Raw genomic sequence first — 23,313 nt, 5'->3', positions numbered from 1 at the left:
ATGAAAATTTTTAATTTTTTTTCAAAAAATAAATTAATAAAAAAATATTTTTTTAAATTATAAAATGTAAAAAATCACCTTTTTCACATATTTAAAATTTTGGCACCTATTTCACTCATTTTGATCATTTGTTACCTTTTTTATGATTCAATTAATTTGAAGTTGTAATATTAAAATAAAAATTAAATTAACGATTTAAAAATATTGATTTAAGCTCAGTAATGTAAAGAAATAATTTATTAGTTAAAAATATTTTTGTTAACATTCCTGAATATTTATATAGAGAACACAAAATTACAGATTTTCATCTATTCTATAGAAATTATTTAATTGACGAATTTTAATTCGTCCTAATTTCAATAATTTAATTAAATTTTATTCGATTAAAATTATCAATTGAAAAGTCAAATTTGAATTTTCAATCTAACGTTTAAAATTTTGCATAAAAAAATCACAAGTAAATTTTCTTTGTTACAATTAATAACAAAAAAAAACAATTATTTACAATTATTTTTTTTTCAAGGTTACCTTATGGACCAGAGGTGGATATTTGGTCCCTGGGAATTATGATAATTGAAATGGTTGATGGACAACCGCCATTTTTCAATGAACCACCTCTTCAGGCAATGCGTCGCATCCGAGATATGCCACCGCCAAAACTAAAGAATTCCCATAAGGCAAGTCAATTAAAAAATTTATTAAAAAAGAAAAACAAAAATTATTCTAATGCGTTATTTTTACTATCTATTTAAATAATAATTAATTAAATAATTAACTAATTATAATAGTTTTGTCATAATACACAAATTTTTAAACAAATATTTTAAAAAGTCGTGTTTCCAAAATTTTATATTTTCAGAAGGTATGATTTTTCAATAAAAATAATAATTACTTAGTATTTTCAATTGCAAGAATTTTATTAGATATAAATATTTTTTAGACGAATTTTCATTTTTCGAATTATCCTTTAACAGAATTTCTTTTTAAACGAATTTTTGTTTATAACAAAATTTTTATTTAACAGATTATTTTTTTACCCAATTTTAGATACCGAATTTTTATTTAACATAATTTTTATTTTATCAAATATTTTTTTATCCAACTTTAAATTTAAAAGATTTATAATTTAAACCGATTTTAATTTATCAAAATTCTCATTGAACAGAATTTTAGTGATTTGAATTGTTTAATGTCAGAATTTTTAATTTATCGAATCTTCATGTGTTCGAAATTTTATATACACGAATTTTTGTTTGATAGAATTCCTAAAACAGCGAATTTTCATTTAACAGAAATTACAAATGACCGAACAAACAAAAGTCAAAAAGATTTCGGCGCAATTTTTAAAATAGACCAATCACAATTTTCTTAATAATATCTGATTGGTCTATTTTAAAAATTGTGCCGATATCTTTCTGACGCTTGTTTGTTTGGTCATTTGCAATTTTTTTTTTTTAAATATAATAAAAAAAAACAGTTCTCAAAGACTGACATTTCAAAGATTTAATGGCAAATTTTTTTTTTTAGGGATAAAAATACTTTAAATAAAATATTTCATGAAAAAAATACTATTAATATTATTTTATGAAAAATATTTTTGTTTTTATCAAAAAATTTAATGTTTTTAAGGAAGTGCAGTCACGACAGTTTCTGCAAAAATGTATTTTTACAAACTTAAAAAATTTTAAAGAAAAAAACTTTTTTGTTTTTTTTTTTCTTCAACATTTCAATTGATAAACAATTATTTAATAAACAATAAATTAAATATTTGCTTAATAATAATAATAATAATAATAATAATAATAATAATAATAATAATAAGTAAAATAATAAATTTCCTTTTCAATGTTTTGATAGAGACTGTACGAGATTAATTGCCTTAATTTCCTTTAATTCAAGAAACTGATAAAGTTAATCAATAATATTTGGAATTTGAAAACTCATTTCCAAGAAAGAAAATCAATTCCATTAAAATTGAAAAAAATTTGCCAAATTAAAAAATTATTTTTAAAAAGTTAATTTAATTTTATTTAAATTTTGTTTAAAAACCGTCTTTAAACGATTAAGTATTTATATAGAAAAATTTATTCAAAATGGACTTCATATTGTAAAAATATCTTTTCTAAACTCCAGCTCTAAATACAAGTAAGCAATAATAATAATAATAATTATTATTATTATTATTATTATGAAAGTAGTAATCACCATAGTTGAAAGTATTAAAATAATATCGTCATTTTTTACTAAGAGACGAACACGAAAAAAATGTATTCCTCGCTATGAAAAAAAATGTTACAATTTTTTTTATATAAACAATTTTGCTTGAGATTATATATATATATATATATAGATATATGTATATCCATGTATTTTATTTGTACTTAAAAATAGATTTTTATTCATATTTTATGAATCATCATACTATTATGATAATGCCTAAAATAAAACATTTCTGCGAGGATTTTTCTATTAATGAAAATTTTGTACAACGCTATATTGTTCCAATAAAATGTGACAAAAATCACTTTTTTTACATTTCATGGGAACTTTTTTTTTAATAATAATTGTATAAAAAAAAATTTCAAAACTGCCATGTTGTCATTTTGAGCCAACAATTAACAAAAATTGTTCACCTTTTAATTAAATTGAATATCAATAATAAACGATTTTTCTGATGAAACAATGAAACATATTTATTGTAAAATAAAAATTCCATCATTATTAAATATTATTACTTTAATAATATTAATTAAATCATTAATTTAATTAATTAACTATTATTAATTAGGAGAAAGACGAACACAAATAAAAAGAAAAAAAATTTCCTCTCTATAAAAAAAATGTTACAATTTTTTTAAATTAACAATTTTGCTTAAATAATTATTAAAATTAATTATTAAATATTCACTATAACTAGATAGGTCAAATCATTTTATTTTGGCTAATGTATTTTCGACCTCTTTGAAAAACTTTAATATGTACTCCGAGAAAATATTTTGGGGCGCATGATTATTTCATAATGTAAATTAGTTAGAATTTACATTTTATAGAATTTTATTAGATATAATTTTACTTTATTCGAATTTATGTTTTTTGAATTAATGTTTAATAGAATTTTAATTAAGGGTATGTGGACAAAGGACGTTTTTTTGTGGTTTGAAACTTTCTCTGAAATAAAAAATAATTTTGGGTTAAAATTTTAGAGAAATGATTTTGTTTGGTACAAGGAATCTCGCTGTTCTACTCATTTACCATAACTTAACGCAAAAATAATAAAAATAAAGCAATAAATAGTAAAATAATGTATTATATCATAGTTCATTCAGCGGCCACTCGCTCGAATTGGCGCTGTTTACTGGAGCACTGACACACTCAAGCAACGTCTGTGTATGCGCCACCGCATCTTTGTTTTCATTTTCGTTTAAAAATCACTCTTTTTAAACTTCATTTTTTAATAATTTTACTCAAAAATTATGTATTTTTTGGAGAACAGCGAGATTCCTTGTACCCTAATCTATCATCCCTCAAAATTTTAGACAAAAATCTTTTCTCATTTTAGAGTGAAACGTATAATACCAAAACACATTTTCCCATACTAAGTTACGTGGAAGGTTCCCATATAACCTTAAATATGCAGATAAATGATTAATAATGACCTTCAAATGATAGAATGGCGCTCAAATACACTTGGAAATGACTAAAGAAACCACGAAATTGAAATAAAAAGCCCTTATTGAGTAATTTTCAGATTTTCGCTTATATCGCGAAGATGGTCTTGGATGTCCTACCAGGACTTTAGGGGTAAAAATTTTCAGTCGTTGCAGATATTTAAAAAATCAACAATTATAATCTATATTAATAAAATTAGACTTTTGTCTGTACATTGCTTAGAACTTAAAAATTCATGTATAATTCTTCGTTTCAAGTCATAAGGATTCTAAAAATAGCATTAAAAAAAATTCTGTCTGTCTGTCTGCACAATATTTTGTTCGCCAATCACGCATAAACGGCTTGACCGATTTAAGTGAAACTTCGCAGTCTTTTAGGTATTAGACTAACTTAAAATCTTAGCCATATCCCATTAAAAAATATTAACTTGAACGGAAGTTATGGCACTTTTTGTAAAAATCGAAATTTTAAAATTTTTTATTTTTTCGCTTATTTTTACTAGACTTTTTTTTAGAAGTTTTTTGAGGTTAATTAATCGCATTTTTACCTTAAAATTGAGAAAATAACTGATAGATTTAAAATTGTGAAGAAAAATTCCAAAAATCAAATTTTTTAAATTTAATTTCTGTCATATTTTTCTAAACCTTTTTTAGCTATGTTTTTGAGTCCAATTAATCAAATTTTAACTTTAGAATTAAAAAACAATATCATTGAAATGCTTTTATATAAGCATTCAATATATATATTATTTAATTTAAATAAATTTGAAACAGAAAGAAAATGATCAAATTAGTTTCAATGAAATGGGCTAAATACCAGTCTATTTGTATATATAGCTTAGAACATAAAATTTCTTAAATAATGTTTCTTTTTAAGAAATAAAGAATTTAAAAATGAAAAAAGGTAATAAAATAATTATGCTGTTTGAAAAATTTGGTTCGAGAATTATCAAAACAAGGCTTAAACGAAATCAAATTAATCATGGTAATCTGTTACAGATTCAAAACATTTGAAATCATTAATTACGAAGTTAATAAAGAAAAATAAAAGGTTAGTATATTTTTAGTATGTATCTTTTAGATTTAAAATTTTAAACAATTTTAAAATTTAACAAATTTGTGAAATTATTAGTTCAAGTTTTTAATAACAATCAACTATCTATACAAAAAATTATTTTGCACGAAAATACTGTTGGGCGCACACCACTAGATTTCGCTCCCGCCGAAGGCGGGTACGAAAGCTAGTATATATATATATATATATATATATATTTTTTATAAAGTTTTTATTAAAAATAACTACTAAAAATAGAATATACCTTTATTTTTTTAAATATTCGGAGTAAGTTTTTTTTTGATAGTTTTTCTTGACTAGGCTTTTCAGTGGTATAACAAAAATTTACGAACAAAAATGCATTTTTCTTTTAAAATTATTCTGGTTTCAGGTCGTGGTATGCATAAAAACAATAAAATAAAGAATTTCATTTACCTTGCAACTTTTCCTTTCCGGACTTTTGAGTCCTGGTGGGACGTACACGACCCATAGTTTCAAATCAGAAGCCCCTATTTAAAATAAAACCAATCAAAAGTCTCTATGCACGAATTTAATTTGTAATATCATCAATTTAAAACATATGTAATGATTTTACCATAAAAAATATTAATACTTACTTTATTTAAAAAAATTATCGCATAAAACTTGAACAATTCACTTAACCTCGAAATGTGTTGACAATTATTTTTTTTAATGTTAAAACAATTGAATAACGATTTTTGAAGGTACAGAAACGTTCTTTACCTATACTGACATCTACTGTAGGTATTGGATACCTATTTTTTTTTTTAGGAAAATAGTTAAAAAATATTTTTAAACCTATAGGACGCTTAAGTCCCACCAGTACCTACAGGTGATTAAGTCGACAAATGAATTTTCATTGCAAGAATCTTTCATAATTGCAAAATTTTTGGGTGGCTCAACCCTGACTCACACGTCATTTCACATACAAAATAAACGCGTGATACAAACACCAAATATTACGTTCCACATTTTCACAGAACATCTTAATGAACAATTTTAGTCAAGTTACTTTGTCTTTGACATATTTTTTCTGCACTTAATTGTCTACTTTTGAAACAATAAAAAATTTTTTTTGTTGAGCGTATAGCACTGACTCGCATAGTACGTCTTTATTGTTCGCACACTTTACTGCAACACATGTGAAAATTTCCTTGACATTGCTAACAAGTACTTACAAACAAAGACAGATAGCGCTAGTGTGATGATACTAAATAAACGAGATGGCTCAAGTCTAACCACTGCCCAACCCTGACAATTCTCCCCTACTCAAGCGCGCGTTATTTAAAAAAAACATATTATATTTGAAATAATTAAAGTATATTATAAATAAAATAAATTATGCAAAATAATATAATTTTTTAATTCTATTATAATAATAATAATAATAATAATAATTATTATTATTATTATTATTAGTATATGAAGTAAAATACTTCTTTATTTTAAGTCACTTATAATTATTATAATAATAATAATAATATAAGCAGTGTTGCCAGACTTTCTAATTTACAAAGTGAGTCAAATCAGAAAAAAATGTGTGTTGCTTTGACTATTTCAGTCAAGCGATAGAAATTTCTTAAGGGCATGTCAAAGTCCCAATACTTTTTACGATACAATCTGCCATGTAAAAAGTATCACTACTTTGACATCACCTTTGTGTATTTTCAATCCAAAAATCGTAAACATAAACTAAAAATTTTTTGCCTCTAACGTCCCTTTCTCATGGAACGTCATAGATTAAAAATTCCAATTGGATACAAGAAAAATTGGGCTCCATGAAAATTTGGACAAATGAAGATTCAAAAATATGTTATTTAAAATTTTGCCTTCAGAAAATACTTATAACACAAAAAAATATAAATAAAATTCTATCTATTTTTGAAATTCAAACTAATAATTCATTTCAGGAAATATATTAATTTGTTTCAACAATTTCTTAATCTGTGAAAAAATTTTTTTTTTTCAGAAATCAACCTGCGGGTTATCAACAATATATTCATTAATTCAGAAAAATGCATTTTTAAAAATTTTTTCAAATATCTATAGTTTTAATTCTTTTGGTTTCTACAATAACAATTATTGCCATAAAATTTCATGTATATTATATAATAAAATATATTACATTGTTGTATTGTACAGAAGTTAGAATAGAAATCTTTGAAACGTTAAAAAAAAAACAAGAAAAAAACAACATGAAATAACTTAAGAGGAAGAAGCAAGAGCAATTATTGTTGAGGAAGGAGAGAGCACAGAAATAAAGTGAAGTGGTGGAACTGGTAATTTGTGACGTCACTAATGTCGATTGTTACCAAGAAACAGCTGAAAAAGGCGTATTTGCAAGTCGGCTTGCCATTGGTCGATATGGATGGCGAGCCTCTCATTACCAGTTTGACCGAAATGACCTTCGCATTCTCTATATTGATGGTTGATCTTTTGGCGCCAGGACTGACGTCCCAACAATAATTTCACATGTACAACAAGGTCAAAAAAAAAATCAATTTTTTTTCTGAATTAATTTTTATTAAATTTAGAAAAAATGATAAAACAAAAATTCAATATTTATTTTTAGTCACTGATAAAAATCGTTCAACGTCACGATTTCCATTTTAAAAATGTTGATGACACATTGTCAAGATTAATAAAAATAAAAAAAAAAAAAAAATGACTTTACATTCTTTAAAGTAAATAAATAATTTATTATACTTAAATTCCGAGTAAATTTTTCAAAAAAAAAATGAAATTTTTATTTAGTTCAATGAAACTTTAATTCTCTTTAATTAAAACAATATACCTATAGAAAGAGAGAGAGAGAGAAATTAATGATGAAATTGCATCAGATTATAAAAGGAATTCACTTCCTTAAATGAATAAATATACTTTTTCCAATTAATAAATTATTTATGATTATTAATTTCCAGTATGGAAAATTTGTCGTTCATATGGCGTGTGAAACAAAAAGGAAAATAATCAAATTCACTGTATTTTGATTTACGTGGGAAAAAAATTTTTTTTTTTTATATATAAATATATACTTTATTAAAGGTCATGTCTATACAATTTTCTGATACAAGTGTGAAACATTTCATTTTGTTAGCTCAGATTAAACAAAACGAGTCTTAACTTCAACTAATAAATTATTTTCTAAATGTCAATGAGTTTCCTTACAGTAACATAAGCAAAAATTATTTGTATATCGAATTCTCAATTTAAAATTAAAAAAAAAAAAGTTAAATAAACTTAAAATTTAATTTGAAAAAATTTTTTATTAAATATTAAATTAAATAAATATTATTTAATAAATAATTATTAATTATAAAATAATGATAATTATTACTGTCTTGAATTATTTTTAGAGAATATTAATTTTTTACAGTTTAATGATGTACACATGCGTATCATGTATATATATATATATAATGTGGAAGTAAACTAGAATGATTCGAGAAAGTTCTTGAATGTGAAAAATAACTTAAAGGAAACTGTCTTGAGAAATAACGTCATAAAAGATCGTGGCACGTGTCAATCTTTTAAATAAAGTTTAATTCATGACAATCGCGTGATGAAAAAAAAAAAGATTCCATCTTCACGCTTATTAAATTCCTCTCAATAAAAAATAAATTCGTAAACATTCATAATCAAGATTTAAACGCATTTATAACATTTCGGAAATTTTTAATTATAAAACTATAAATGTAAAAATTAATTAATTTGCATGAATGATAATAATAAACATGTATTATCAATATTTTAGAGCAAAAATTATTAAAATTTTAGCCAAATATATTATAATCTGGAAATTGCGTCAACTTTTAAAATATACGTAAAATGATGCAATCCGGACGATACAAAACTGAGCACAATGACATTTATATTTTTTTAAATCATCTCAAAACAAACAGCTAAAATTTTAGTTTCCATTCAACTTTTTTAAAACTTTTTTTTTTTTATCAAGATCCATTTATTTCATTTCAAATCGTTCTGAATGTAAATAAAAAAAACTATTAATTTTTGTAAAGCAAAAAAAAAAAATTCTAAATTTGTTTTATTAATTAAAATTAAAAAAAAAAATTAATTAAAATTTTGTAATTATGCAAAAATACAAAAATATTTTAAAAATAATAAATATTATAAAAAAAATATATTACCAAAATCACATTTTGAGAAACTAAATAAAAAATCGAATAAAAAAAAAATTAAACAAAAAATTTAATACTTAGAACAAAATAAAATAAAGAAAAATGAAATTTTACTTGATTTTATATATAATTTTTTTTTTAAAATTATATTTATTTTATAAAATTATTTCCTGCTACGAAAAATAAAATTTATCCTCTTCATTGACAAAGAAAAAAGGGAATATAAAAAAAATTTTTTTTTTTTACCAAACTAGAAATATTGTAATATTCAAATTTTGAAATGATAAAAATTATATTGTATATTTAATATAAGAGTTTCTTACTCTTTGGACTTTGAAATTATAATCTGACGACACAATATGATCGGATGTCGCCAATAAATTCGCATTACCGTTAACGTATATATGTATACAAAAAAAAAAAAGAATCATAACATAATTAAGTGTTGGGGGCACACCCGTCCTTTCTACAACGTGATTGGTCAGAGAATGGTCGAGCCTCCAAGACGTGACGTGAGAGAGTAAAATGACCTTCGATATATCCTATCGTTTCATATATTATTCGTGTGTACGTGCCTGCGAGTGCATAATATATACACATATATTGTTAATACCAAAAAGTATTCTTCCCCTTCCCCATTCCTGTCTTTATCATTATATATTGATAACTTTTTTTTTTTATTCATGACAATGCAACAAAATAAAATTTGCCAAATCATCCTTCAAAATAATATGCAATTTCTGATTTGAAAATTATTTATTTCTTACTATTAAAATAATATATATAAGGAAAATATAAAATATAATAGAGCGAAAATAAGTGAAAACAGCCAATTGCAAAATTTTTGTCTCCGATTTTTAAGTTATTTACTTTTTTTTAATAGGTATATGCATATACTTTTACCCCCTAAAATATTTTTCAAAAATATTATTTATTTTGGAAATGAGGGTCGGGGGATGAAAGTTTTGGGTAATGAAATTTTCTTTTTGCTATTACTCGGAAACGAATAAAGATAATTGAGTGAACTTTGTTTTAAATTAAAGCTTAAAGTCTATATTTTCATGTCTAATCAAAGCGCTTGTTGTAAAATTAAAACTTTCAATTGTTATTAACAATTTTTTTAAACAATTGCAATTTAGAATGTGTTCTCAATGTCAGACAAAAATAAGACTAGGCTGATTTGATGCGCAAAACTCTAACGAGTAAATTAAAAAAAAGAAAAATGAGTAACCTCCAATATTTAAAAAGTTATGAATATTTTTCTGACGCCGCGCAGGCAGCGGCGAACTCGTTGACTATTTTTATAAGTATTTATATATTTGTAACACATCATCCCCCAAACTTATATATTTAATTTATATATTATATATTTAATTTTTATATTTAATATATATAAATTTAAGAATTTTCAAATCTTGGTAAATAGTCAATGGAAATCATATAGATATTGTCTTAACAAGCTTGACAGATATGTATGAAGTTGGTAACAAAAAATGAAGCTTTAGTCTTTTGTTTTTATTAATTCGATTTATAGTCTGCTAAAGTTGTATACGTTTCTTATCGAGAGTTTCAAAAAATGTATATAAAAATATAAGAATAAATGTGAAAAGTTTTTAATTTTGCAATTTAAAAATGCCTCGTGCAAATATACTTGTTGTAATCCGTTCGGTTTTGAAAAACATCTTTCTAAACCTGATGTTTGTAAAGTGATAAAAAATTGGGATTCAAGATTTCGAGTTCTTCAAGGACATTTTGTTTGCAAGTCGTGTAAAATTTTAATGTATCGAAGGAAAGAAAAAATTAAATTTGTTATACCCGAATTGAAACCAAATAATCAGGAACATGAATTGAGCACCTGGATATAATAACTCGCGCTACGCTCGGCTGTACGCTCTCAAGCCATAGTCAAACCTACAAAAAGAGTAAGAAAATTCAAATTCAAAATTTTGATTTTTGAAAAGTACTACCTTGTAGGAAATAAATATAGGCGCATCTTTTTTTTCTGTAACATTTTTTAGAAAAACGAATATTTTAAATAATAAATCCAAAAAAACTAAGAAATCTTGATTCACAAATTTCATTAAGTTTTAAAGGGGCGCATGAATATCCCATAAAAATCATTAGCTATAACTTTCATTTGTAAGAATTTTATTTGACAGAATTTCTTTTTAGACGAATTTTCATTTTTCGAATTAGTATTTGAGTTACTTTCTTTGTAAACGAAATTTTATTTTACATAATTTTTAAATACCGAATTTTTATTTGACATAATTTTTATTTTAACGAATTTCTTTTTATCCACCTTTTATTTAAAAGTATTATAATTTTACTCAATTTTAATTTATCAGAATTTTAGTTATTCGAATTGTTTAATGTCACAATTTTTAATTTATCGAATCTCCATGTGTCAGAATTTTTATTTACACTAATTGTTATTTCATAGAATTCCTAAAACAGCGAATTTTCATTTAATAGAAATTACAAATGGCCGAACAAACAAACGTCAGAAAGATTTCGGCGCAGTTTTTAAAATGGACCAATCAGAAATTATTAAGAAAATTGTGATTGGTTTATTTTAAAAACTGCGCTGAAATCTTTCTGACGTTTGTTTGTTCGGCCATTTGTAATTTCTATCAAATGAAAATTCGCTGTTTTAGGAATTCTATGAAATAACAATTAGTGTAAATAAAAATTCAAACAAATAGAGATTCGATAAGTTAAAAATTCTGACGTTAAATAATTCAAATAACTAAAATTCTGTTAAATGAGAATTCTGATAAATTAAAATTGAGTAAAATTGTAATACTTTAAAATAAAAGGTGGATAAAAAGAAATTCGTCAAAATAAAAATTATGTCAAATAAAAATTCGGTATTTAAAAATTATGTTAAATAAAATTTCGTTTACAAAGAAAGTAACTCAAATACTAATTCGAAAAATGAAAATTCGTCTAAAAAGAAATTCTGTCAAATAAAATTCTTACAAATGAAAGTTCTAGCTAATGATTTTTATGGGATATTCATGCGCCCCGTTTTAAAACATACATCATCGTATCTTTTACAAATATAATTTTATTTACACTCTTGGGTCTACTGAAGACGACAATATAGTGAAAAATTAAAAAATCACTAATTGTTTATTAAATTTTTAATATAAATAGAGACCTGTCGGAAATCACGTTTTCTTACATTCGGCGACAAAAATTCCTCTGAGGTCACATCTAGAATCGACTCTGGCGTCACAAGTGACAGAGCCTAATCGTAATATTTTTTTAGATTTTCTTTGATAAATAATAAATAAATAACAATAATAAATAAACATTGTTCATTCACTCTCGAAAAATCACCCCCTTTCCCCACTAGTTGCACTATGTACATATTATTATTAGTCCCTTGATAAGAATAATTCTATAAAAATATTATCAAGAAAATTTATTTCAGAATCTAAGACAAATTTTCAAAATTTTAATTCAAAGTAGGACAAATTTCTAAAACAAAATTCAAGTTCTATTTTTAAAATTGTTTGAAATTTTCATAGCAAAATATGATTATTTTTTTGTTAATTATATATTGTTTTCTAATAAAAAATATTAGTTTCCTTAATGTACTTAAGAATCCTTTCTTAACCCCGTCGGTGTGAGAGCAAAATATCATATAATGGTCCCAAAATGTTCAATTGATATGGGTCGACGAATTTTTATGAAACTTTTTCTTGTTATATTAACAATAATTAATTAATATTTACTTAATTATTGCAATAATTAATGTCAGTGATACCTATAGTGTCCTCAAAATTGTATAGGAGAATTTATTTACAATGAATACAATAAATTTTATTTATTTTGTGTTAATATGTTCACGACCCAACGTTGGGTCGCTCACAGTGAAGGGGTTAAAAAAGACAGTGCATGCAAAGCACATGAAAATGTATCGAAATATCTCGATGGTCGAAAAAATCGAATGTAAGAAAAAATGAACTTTGCTTTCCACAGCATTTAAATCAATATTCATTTTATGAAAATCACCTTAAATTATTGTTCCACATATATTTTTTGCATAACTTACTTAAATGCAATAAATATACACTTGCAAAGCATTTATTTGTTGTAAATGTCTGCAGCTGTCATGAATCAGAAACGAACATAACCTACATTTAGTTGAAATCATCTGATTGGCCCAAGACAAAATAGCGCACGCTTTTTTAAAATAATGAAATTTATTAAATTATAATAAAATAATTGAAATAAATTAAATTATTATGAAAATAATATTACCTTGAATAAAAAAGTGTTTTTAGTTTTAAAAAAAATTATTATCATTTTCAGACTACAAATATAATAGATTATTATTTTTTTGTTTGAAACTTTCTCTATAATTACATGCTTTTTTGCATTTTGTTAACAATATTATTAAATATTTAATAAAGTAATTGTAATAAATTATGAAACATAAATTAAAAATTAAATTGAATGGACAAAGAATAGAAGCAACGGAGACGGCCAAAGGCCGTCGGAGGCGCTAGTATAAAAATATTAATAATAATAATAATTTTATTATATTTATATCATTATTGTCATTATTTCTTTTTATAAAATATATAATCTATTATTATTATCATCATCAATATAATATTAATTAATTAATTAATATATTATTTATTTTTATTATAATTATTTTCATTAAATTATTGTTAATTAATTATTTGTGATATATACATATGGGCGATTCCATGTGAGATTTACATATCTGACATTTTAAATTCGGTAAATATATTTTTTTTCGATCTTTATAGAAAAAAAAAGTTTTACGTATTTTTTTAAAAGTACTCAAATTTTTGAAGTATGAATTTTTAAAAATTTGATTTTTTCGAGTTTTTTTAAAATACACCTAATTTCAATGACATCTATAACTCTAAAACCATTGAATTTATGAATTATGACCAAGATACAAAAAAGTTTCAGTTTTTCATCGACTTTCAAAATATGTTAACGAAAAAATTTTTTTTGAATTTCTTTATAAAAAACAGCGATTTTTTATAAACAAATTAAACTTTTTTAAATTTAGGGGCGATTTAAAAATTTTTATTTTTTATTTTTACACACATGAAAATAAGAGGAAAATTTTGTAATAAGTTTTAGAATGGGCCTGATGATCTTTTTGTTTATATAATTTGTTTAAAAAAAAAGTTACTTTTTTCGTTTTTTTTTTTATTTTTCAAAATAAAATGTATTTTAATTTGCTTTTCTATGAGTTTATACTAAAAGATTAAAAAATTTTATTGTAAATAACCTCAATATAATTTCTAATGAGCTGTTTTAGTTGGTTTAGAAATAAAGTTATAAAATTAACTTGAGAAATACATATAAATATTAGTGGCACTTACATTTTTTGAGGTTATGTTGTACCCATTGTATTTATAATTTATTTATTTCTCTTTTTTTTCACACAAAAGTATGTCATTTGTGTAGAAAAAATGCACTTAAACACTTATTTACTTAATACAAAACAAATTTTCGAAAAATAATTAATTAAAAAAAGAAAATGTTCATAATTACCCAGGAAATCATAGTTAATTTTCAGTTTTTCACACTTTTCTCTTAAAATATCCTAAAAAAAAGTTAGCGCACCACGTATACATTATGTCAACTAAATTAACAACACTCTTCTCTGAAATATTTTACAAAACACTATAAAATTGATCCAGATAGATTTTTGCAAACTTAGAAAATTGATGACCTTATCTTTTACGACTACGAAATTTCTTCTGCTTTTCTTAAAAAAAAATTAAGTAAATTACATTTAGTACCCCCTATAGTGCAACTATCAAACAATATTTACAATAAGCGGCATATTTAAATATTTTAATTAAAAAATTTTATTCATAAAAAATTATCAATTAATATAATAACCTCTGTGATGGTATAATTACCCCAGTTGAAAATACTAATTTAATTAAATTAAAATGTTTTAAATTTTGATAAATACTTTTATATTATATTTTCAATGATTTGACATTGGAATTCTGTATATTATGAAAATTTGTGATATTTACAGGTGTTGCCCTCTATATTTTGGTTATAATATTATTGATATAGTATATCATAATAATTATAAAGACAAATAATAAATATTGAAACTAGAATATTTCAAAAGTATTGGAAAAAATATTAATTTGTGGATTTATTTGTTAGTGACAAAAAAGGAGAGAAATTTTTTTATCTACATGAATAATTAATTGGACAATTTTTTTTATTTTGATAATTCTGTTGACGATTTGAAGAAAGGACTTTGTTTATACGTAAATTGTGACTAAAGTTTACTTTCTGACAAAACTTATAGGTAACTATCCTTTACTGTTTTCAAGTTAATTATTGTATTTCTATCGTAGAAAACTACTCATGTTAATATATTTATTTATTGTTAAAATAATAAATGTTGCATCAAGTAATACAAATAAGTAAAATAATAATAATAATAAAATTATTAAAAATAATTTAGATTAGTAATTATAGGTAAAATAATATTATATTATAATATTTTTTATAAATATATATAATATGTATTTTTATAAATAAATAAATAAATAATAAATAATAACATAATGAAATTAAATTTTAAAAAAGTAAAAAATAGAATTAAAAAATATTTACAGAATAAAATTTTATAAGGCCTTAAAGAAGAATTTTTTTTTCCAAAAACCTTCAATTTGCAAAATTAGGTATTTTTTAAAAATTACAAAATGTATACAATATATAGAAAACAAAATACTATAAAGAAAAATACAAAAAAATAAATAAATAAAGTAAAATAAAAAATACTATAACAAAATACTATACTTCGGTTATTAATTATCAAATATTATTTTTTGCTTCCACATTAAAAAATATTAAAATTTTTTTTTTTTTAAATTGTTAAGTTTTTGGATTTTGAAATTATATTAATATCATTTTATTTTTGGCCAGAAATCCAAATATTTTTTAAAAAAGGTTAACACATCAAGAAATATAATTCTGAGTTAACAAATTTTTCTTGATGTGTTAACCTTTTTTAAAAAATATTTGAATTTCTGGCCAAAAATAAAAAAATATTAATTTAAAATTTATGTATTAGAATATTGAACAATATAAACAAAAAAAAAATTTACAACGTTTTTAAAACAAATTTTATTGAAACTTTTAATTTTAATAAAAAAATTTAATTCTAATATAGATTTTATTAAATAAGAAAATTTGAAATCTAAATAATGAAAAAAATTGTTTTTTATTAATTAATTATTAATTAATTATTATTCGATGAATTTTAATTTTATTAATTAGATTTTATTAAATAATAAAATTTGAAACCTAAATATAATGGAAAAAAATTGTTTTCTCATGAAATGTAATCAAAATATTAGCAAAAATTAAAAAAAAGGATACATATGAAAATATTGCCATATCATTTTGCGGTGAATTAATTTCACATTGTAAATTGTAAATCAATAATTTAAAAATAGTTTTCTTGTTAAATACTTTATTAAATAACTTGGCGAACCGGTTTTCATGATGCAATGAAAGGAACAGTCAGTCACATCTTTCGTGAAATTCCATTAGATTTTAGTTTCGCTCTGAGAATGCAACATTTTTCTTTATATAGCGCGATATCAAAGAGAGAAAAAGAATTTTGTTCGAATCTAAAAGCTTTCTATAAATAGCGCACTCTAAAGAGAGATTTTTATATCTAATCAATATAAAAATAAAAATTTTTTTTGTTGAAATTTAATTAAAAGAAAATATTTTTTATTCATGAAATAATAATAAAAAAAAATGTTTCTAAATTTTAACAAATTACGATGATGTAAAGTTTACAACGTTGATGAGCAAATTTTAAACAATTTTAATTAATAAAATGTAAAAGAAAACTTTTTTTTATAAATTTTCAATTTGAAATTTTTTTTTTTCGTTTACTGATTGACAAATGAAAAAACTTTTTTAAACGATTACTAATTATTATACTTTATTTAATAATACTAATTTTTGTTATCAAAAATGTGAGTAATATAATTATGATTATTTTTAACAATTTTTTTTCCGGTTCCGACAAATTAAAACAGATTTATCTTTTTAATAGAAAAATTATTATTAGCCTCATGAGATTGGCGTACATTGACCAGCGATAATAGTATAATAAATTATATGATAAATTTAAAAAGAAAAAAACATATTGTAAAACCAGAAATTTCTATAATTTTCAGGTGGATTTTTTTTTTTCAATTTTAGATCATAAACGTTGAGAACAACAACATAAATTTTTTTACGGAGAGGGATCAGTAAAATTTAAATTCTTTGAAATTTATTTTATTGATGAGCCCCAATTTTTTTTTTTTTTTGGGAATTATTTAAAATCTGAAATAATTATTCGAATATTATTAAAATTAAAAAATACAGGGGAGAGTCAGCATGGTTGGGCCAGTTTTTGACTTGTGCCCATAACTTCCGTTTTAGGGTAAATTTTAAATTCTCTTGTATATGGTTGGAAAGATACACTAAAATGGAATGTTTCTTCTAAACATCAGAAAATTATTGGGTCAAAAGTGTAAAAGTTACAGGCATTTAAAAAAGAAAATTTTGTCGTGTAGGTTAGGCCAGGGCTTGATGCTTGGGCCACTGTAGTAAATCAATATGAAATGAAGGAAATTGATCAAAAAGGACCCGCAAATGGCATAAAAATACCACAGTTTTCCTAAAAGTATCAAATTGAGATCAAAAATTGCATCAAATCTTTGCAACGTTTTGATGCACATAAGTTATATCAAAAAGAGATCGTTTTGTGTATCATTTTTAGAAATGATATACGAAACGGTCTCATTTTTTGATGCAAAAAATTAATTGAATTTATATCAATCATGGCCGAATTGAATCGACTCAAAATTAAACGAATTTTTTTCAGATATTTTGGTAATAGTACAATTGCGGAGACCATTTCACTATTTAATTTGAAAATGAAAATAACAGAAAATCAAAGACAATGTGCAATTCGATAATTAAAAAGTAACAGCTTATAAACATAACCTAAAATGCATGAGAAAAAATTTGTCGATAAAATCAATATAGCCGAGCTTTTTAGAAGGTAGATGGCAGCACTCATCTATTTTCTTTCTTTAAATTTTTTCTGAATCGTTTTTATAAAAAGCAAAACTGCTATCTACCTTCTAAAAAGCTCGGCTATATTGATTTTATCGACAAATTTTTTCTCATGCATTTTAGGTTATGTTTATAAGCTGTCACTTTTTAATTATCGAATTGCACATTGTCTTTGATTTTCTGTTATTTTCATTTTCAAATTAAATAGTGAAATGGTCTCCGCAATTGTACTATTACCAAAATATCTGAAAAAAATTCGTTTAATTTTGAGTCGATTCAATACGGCCATGATTGATATAAATTGATTAAATTTTTTGCATCAAAAAATGAGACCGTTTCGTGTATCATTTCTAAAAATGATACACAAAACGATCTCTTTTTGATATAACTTATGTGCATCAAAACGTTGCAATAGAAAAAGATACAACCAAGTTTACTGTGGCTGTTATTTAATCGACTTTTCTGTCACTGTGAAAAAGATTTTGGTTGTCATTTTAGCACTTATTTTGATTTTCTTGAAAAATTAAATGTTTATTGCAATTGCATTTTACTGTAACTGACATGAAAAGTTAGTTGCCATCACTAACACGTGTTTGCATAATAAAATAGAGGGCGCCAGTGTGCTAGAGCCATAAACACAGGGGTGGCCCAACCATGCTGACTCCCCCCTATATATTGAATCCGGTTAGAATTTTTATTTTCTGAAAAAATCGAAAATTTTAAATTTCTTTCGATTGATTGTTCGGCCACTTGCAATTTCGGACAAATAAAAATTCTATCAATTAGAAAATCTGTTAAATAATTTTTTTCGGTTACGTAAAAATTCTGTAGTATGAAGAATCGATTATATGGAAATTATATGAAATAATAATTCGAACAAATAAAAATTATGTGAAGTGATTTTTCGGTTATATAAAAATTGTGTAATATAGAAAATAGTTTTGATGAAAATTCTGCAAAATACTAATTCGAACAAATAAAAATTCGACTCCAAAATAATTATGACAAATGAAATTCCATAAAATGAATATTCTAACTAATGATTTTTAGAACATAATCATACGTCTCTTTTTTTAAATTATAATTTTTATTGAAAATCCTACAACTGTCTATTCAGAGTTATAAAAGAAGTGTAAAAAGTTGTTTGTCAATGAAAACTAATAGAAATTATGAGTACCAACATTTTCCACTTTTACATTTCTGTAACATAGAAGTTAAAATTTATTTTAGGTTGGAAAAATTATTTTATTAAGGAAAAAGACGTCCATTATAAAAAGTTAAAAAACTCCGATAAATATAAAATATAAATAATAAAATATAAAATAAAAGATACCTAAATATAAAATTGCTAAAAAAAAATTTTATTTTTATTTTAATAATAAATAACATGTAAAAAATTTTTGTCAGTTCCACTGCAAAAAAAAAAAATAAAAATATCCCGTATGCAGTGGATGAAGTATCTTTTAATAAATACTTAAATAGGAATAAGGATAAAAAAAACCAATGAATGGTCCATATTTTATCTGATTTGTAATTGAGTCTGCATTATTGAATGAAATTTATCGTGCAAAATATTGCACTTTGTTAATTTTTTTATTTTTCTTTTTGACCCCAATATATATATATATATATATATATATATATAGATATTGGTAAACTGTGCGTTTTTAGCTTGACGTCATTATCAGAGTGGCTTAAATCGTCAAATATTTGCCTCTGGCAAATAACTGAATCTTTATAGCTCTATTTTTCTAACATGAGAGAACAATAAAAGTAGCCAATCAGAGCGTCATTAAAAAATTAACTTTGTCAAATCTCTTACGTGTTTATTCTATAACAAGAATCCTACGTGTTTGACATATATTTGACTTTTTTGAACAGTTCTCTTCCCCTCCCCCTCAAAAAAAAAGAAAATATTACACATAAACAGAGAAATATAATATTTGACTCTTGAAAAACAATAGATATTTCTAAATAAAAATTAATTTTTCATCACTCTCATTATTTTCTAATTTGCCGTTATAAATTGAAAAATAATGAGGAATTATGTTGAAGATATATATGTTTATTTTAATTTTTATTTAAAAAAAAAAAAATTTTTATTCAAACGGAATTTGATATTGTATTTTCTAAATTTGAGGTAGTGAAAATTCATTGACTAATTTAAATTAGAGAAAATATTTGCTAATTTTTAATTTTATTTTTCATTAAAAAATTTAGTAAAAAAAAATATTACTATATCAAATAGTGGAATATTTTACTACAAATTAGTGAAAATTTCTACTAATTTTTAGTCAATTTTCACTAAAAACTATAATGAAAAAAATAATAATAAATAAAAACTAAAACTCTGTTTTAATAAAAAAAATTTTTACTAAATCCAATAGTAATATTTTACTAACAATTATTGAAATTTTCTACTAAATTTTTGGTCATTTTTCACTAAAACTATGATTAAAAAAATAAAAAAAAAAAACTACAACTAAAATTTTAGTAAAAAAATATTACTAAATCAAAAAAAAATTTACTAAAAATTAGCCAAAATTTCTACTAATTTTTAATCATTTTTCACTAAAACTATAATAGAAAAATAATAATAATAATAATAAATAAAAACTAAAACTGCGGAATTTTAGTAAAAAATATTACTAAATGAAACCAAATTTTATTAAAAATTAGTGAAAATTTCTACTAATTTTTAGTCATTTTCCACAAAAAAAGTAGTAAAAAAAATTTACTAAAATCAAATAGTAATTATTTGACTAAAAATTAGTGAAAATTTCTACTAATTGTTAGTCAATTTTCACTAAAACTATAATGAAAATAATAATAATAATAAATAAAAACTAAAACTCTGTTTTAATAAAAAAAATTTTTACCAAATCCAATAGTAATATTTTACTAACAATTATTGAAATTTTCTACTAAATTTTTGGTCATTTTTCACTAAAACTATGATTAAAAAAATAAAAAAAAAAACTACAACTAAAATTTTAGTAAAAAAATATTACTAAATCAAAAAAAATTTAATAAAAATTAGCCAAAATTTCTACTAATTTTTAATCATTTTTCACTAAAACTATAATAGAAAAATAATAATAATAATAATAATAATAATAATAATAATAAATAAAAACTAAAACTGCGGAATTTTAGTAAAAAATATTACTAAATGAAACCAAATTTGATTAAAAATTAGTGAAAATTTCTACTAATTTTTAGTCATTTTCCACAAAAACAGTAGTAAAAAAAATTTACTAAAATCAAATAGTAATTATTTGACTAAAAATTAGTGAAAATTTCTACTAGTTTGAATTCGTGAACGAATTCTCATTTTTCACTAATTCAAATCTAGAGAGTATAAATTTACATATTATAAAAATGAAATTTTACTCAGTATATTTATGAGCTCTATAAAGAAAAGGGACCTAAGAACCAAAAATTATAGGTTATGTTTAAATTACAGTTTTATACCTAAATTAAAAATTTCTTTTTAATTATGTAAAATTAAAATAAATTTTCATAGAATATTTTGGAGGTTAATTATTTATATTTTAATTAATGTTTTGAACATTTTAACAGTTTGTTTTGAAAGTTGATCCTCTTTGTGTATTTTTAAACATAACCTATAATTTTTTTTATCTTTTTAGGTCCCCTAATCAATAAAAATGTAATCCTCTTTGATATTAAATATTTATTTCAAAAAATTATATCTTTAATAATAATTATTATTACTGCTAGTGTGTTTCATTAACAACTCATGTCATATAAATAAACGAAAAACGGCCGTTCATCAAAAATTCGTAACATAACCACTAAAAAAAAAAAAAACACATTCCATTCGTAAATTTGCTTATTAATCAAATTTAATTATTTGTAATATTGAATTTAATAAATTCAACTTAATATAAATAATAGAGGAAAATATTATTTCCTTCATCACTTTTTACATAATTATAAATTAAGATATTTCGATAAATCACATAAATTCAGCTTGATACAATGCGCAAAGATACTGAAGGAATGACAAAAAAAAAAAAAAAAAACATTTTAGTGTCAGATATCGAAAAAAAAATTTACTATACCGATAAAGGTGTTCATTTTCTTGCGCAAGTTATGTGTAGAAAAATGGCTAAATTGCTGACATCAAGGAATGAAATTTTTTTTTTTCCTTTATTAAAAGTGACAATCTCATCGGCAACCCAATATTTCATTTGCCCATGCGTTGAATTGACCATTCTTGCTGACAAAGGGGACAGCGATTGTTTTGTTTCACCCAAAGTGACATGCAGCAATAATGAAAAGAATGGTTACACTCGCCCCACACAACCACGCAGTCCTGTCTTCCGTAAAAGTCTTTTTTGCTTTCAGCTTGACAACGCAAACAGGCATCTGTAATTGAAAATAAAAAAAAATATTTATCAAGAATATTAAAAACGTCAAAATTATTGCTTTACTCCATTTTCTTTTAAGAAAAAGAAATTATATTATTATTTTATGAACAAAATTTCTATTTACAAATTTTCATTATTAAATTTCTATTTCTTTAAAATTAATTTCAAAAAAAAAGGAGGAGGGCCCATAAGGCCTATATTTCGCCCCCTTGGAATTTTAATTTAAATGGTTGAAAAATTTTTCTTATAGTAGAAAAAGTAATTTTTCATTGATTTTAGGTGAAACGGGGATGTTTTGGTCGAATTAACCCTTAGATTTTAGGGTTTTTTTTTTCAAAAAGAGTGTCAAAAAAACATGCAAAAAACATTTTCCAAATGTTGAGCAATTGGCTTGAAAATCGTTGCTCGGTGGTTTTCGGCGTCGCTGATTACGAATCCGACGTTAGTTTTTTAAAATTAAAAATGGCGGATCCAATATGGCGGACAAATATTTAAAACCACTGGAAACTACTTCCTTCAGACGAATATATTAAGTTTTTTCAAAAGTTGTCCGCCATATTGGATTCGCCATTTTGAATTTTGAAAAACTGACCTTTGATTCGTAATCAGCGACCCCGAAAACCCCCGAGTAATTATTTTCAGACAAGTATATTAAGTTTTTTCAAAAGTTGTCCACCATATTGGATCCGCCATTTTGAATTTTAAAAAACTGACCTCGGATTCGTATTCAGCGACCCCAAAAACCCCCGAGTAGAGAGTTTTAAGCAAATCCAAACGATTTAAAAAAAAAATTCCGCCATATTGGATCCGCCATTTTGAATTTTGATAAACTAACGTCGGATTCGTAATCAGCGACCCCGAAAACCCCCGAGTTACAATTTTCAGGCCAATAATATTAGATTTTCAAAAAGTCATCC

General features: G+C 23.2%; 1 protein-coding gene and 1 long non-coding RNA gene across 2 annotated transcripts in view; both read right to left on the bottom strand.

Annotated features, from left to right (window-relative positions):
* Window positions 1-559: 559 nt before the first annotated feature.
* On the bottom strand, window positions 560-5,457 carry LOC127280804 (uncharacterized). Its single transcript, XR_007842879.1, has 3 exons — window positions 5,340-5,457; window positions 5,158-5,231; window positions 560-659 (listed from the first exon to the last, which is right to left on the bottom strand). It is a non-coding gene; the product is annotated as an uncharacterized LOC127280804 (long non-coding RNA).
* A 16,219-nt stretch (window positions 5,458-21,676) lies between these two features.
* The window catches only part of LOC127280829 (RING-box protein 2), a 60,718-nt gene continuing 59,081 nt past the window's right edge, over window positions 21,677-23,313 (bottom strand). The window contains exon 2 of the mRNA XM_051304112.1: window positions 21,677-22,394. Within this exon, the coding sequence (XP_051160069.1) occupies window positions 22,213-22,394 (182 nt within the window). The 3' untranslated portion in view covers window positions 21,677-22,212. The remainder of the gene's footprint in view (window positions 22,395-23,313) is intronic.

The sequence above is a fragment of the Leptopilina boulardi genome, unplaced genomic scaffold, assembly GCF_019393585.1.
Source record: "Leptopilina boulardi isolate dan_hultmark-lab unplaced genomic scaffold, ZJU_Lbou_2.1 LbouV2_255, whole genome shotgun sequence".
Taxonomy (NCBI): domain Eukaryota; kingdom Metazoa; phylum Arthropoda; class Insecta; order Hymenoptera; family Figitidae; genus Leptopilina; species Leptopilina boulardi.
This window is presented reverse-complemented; position numbering and strand designations above follow the sequence as displayed.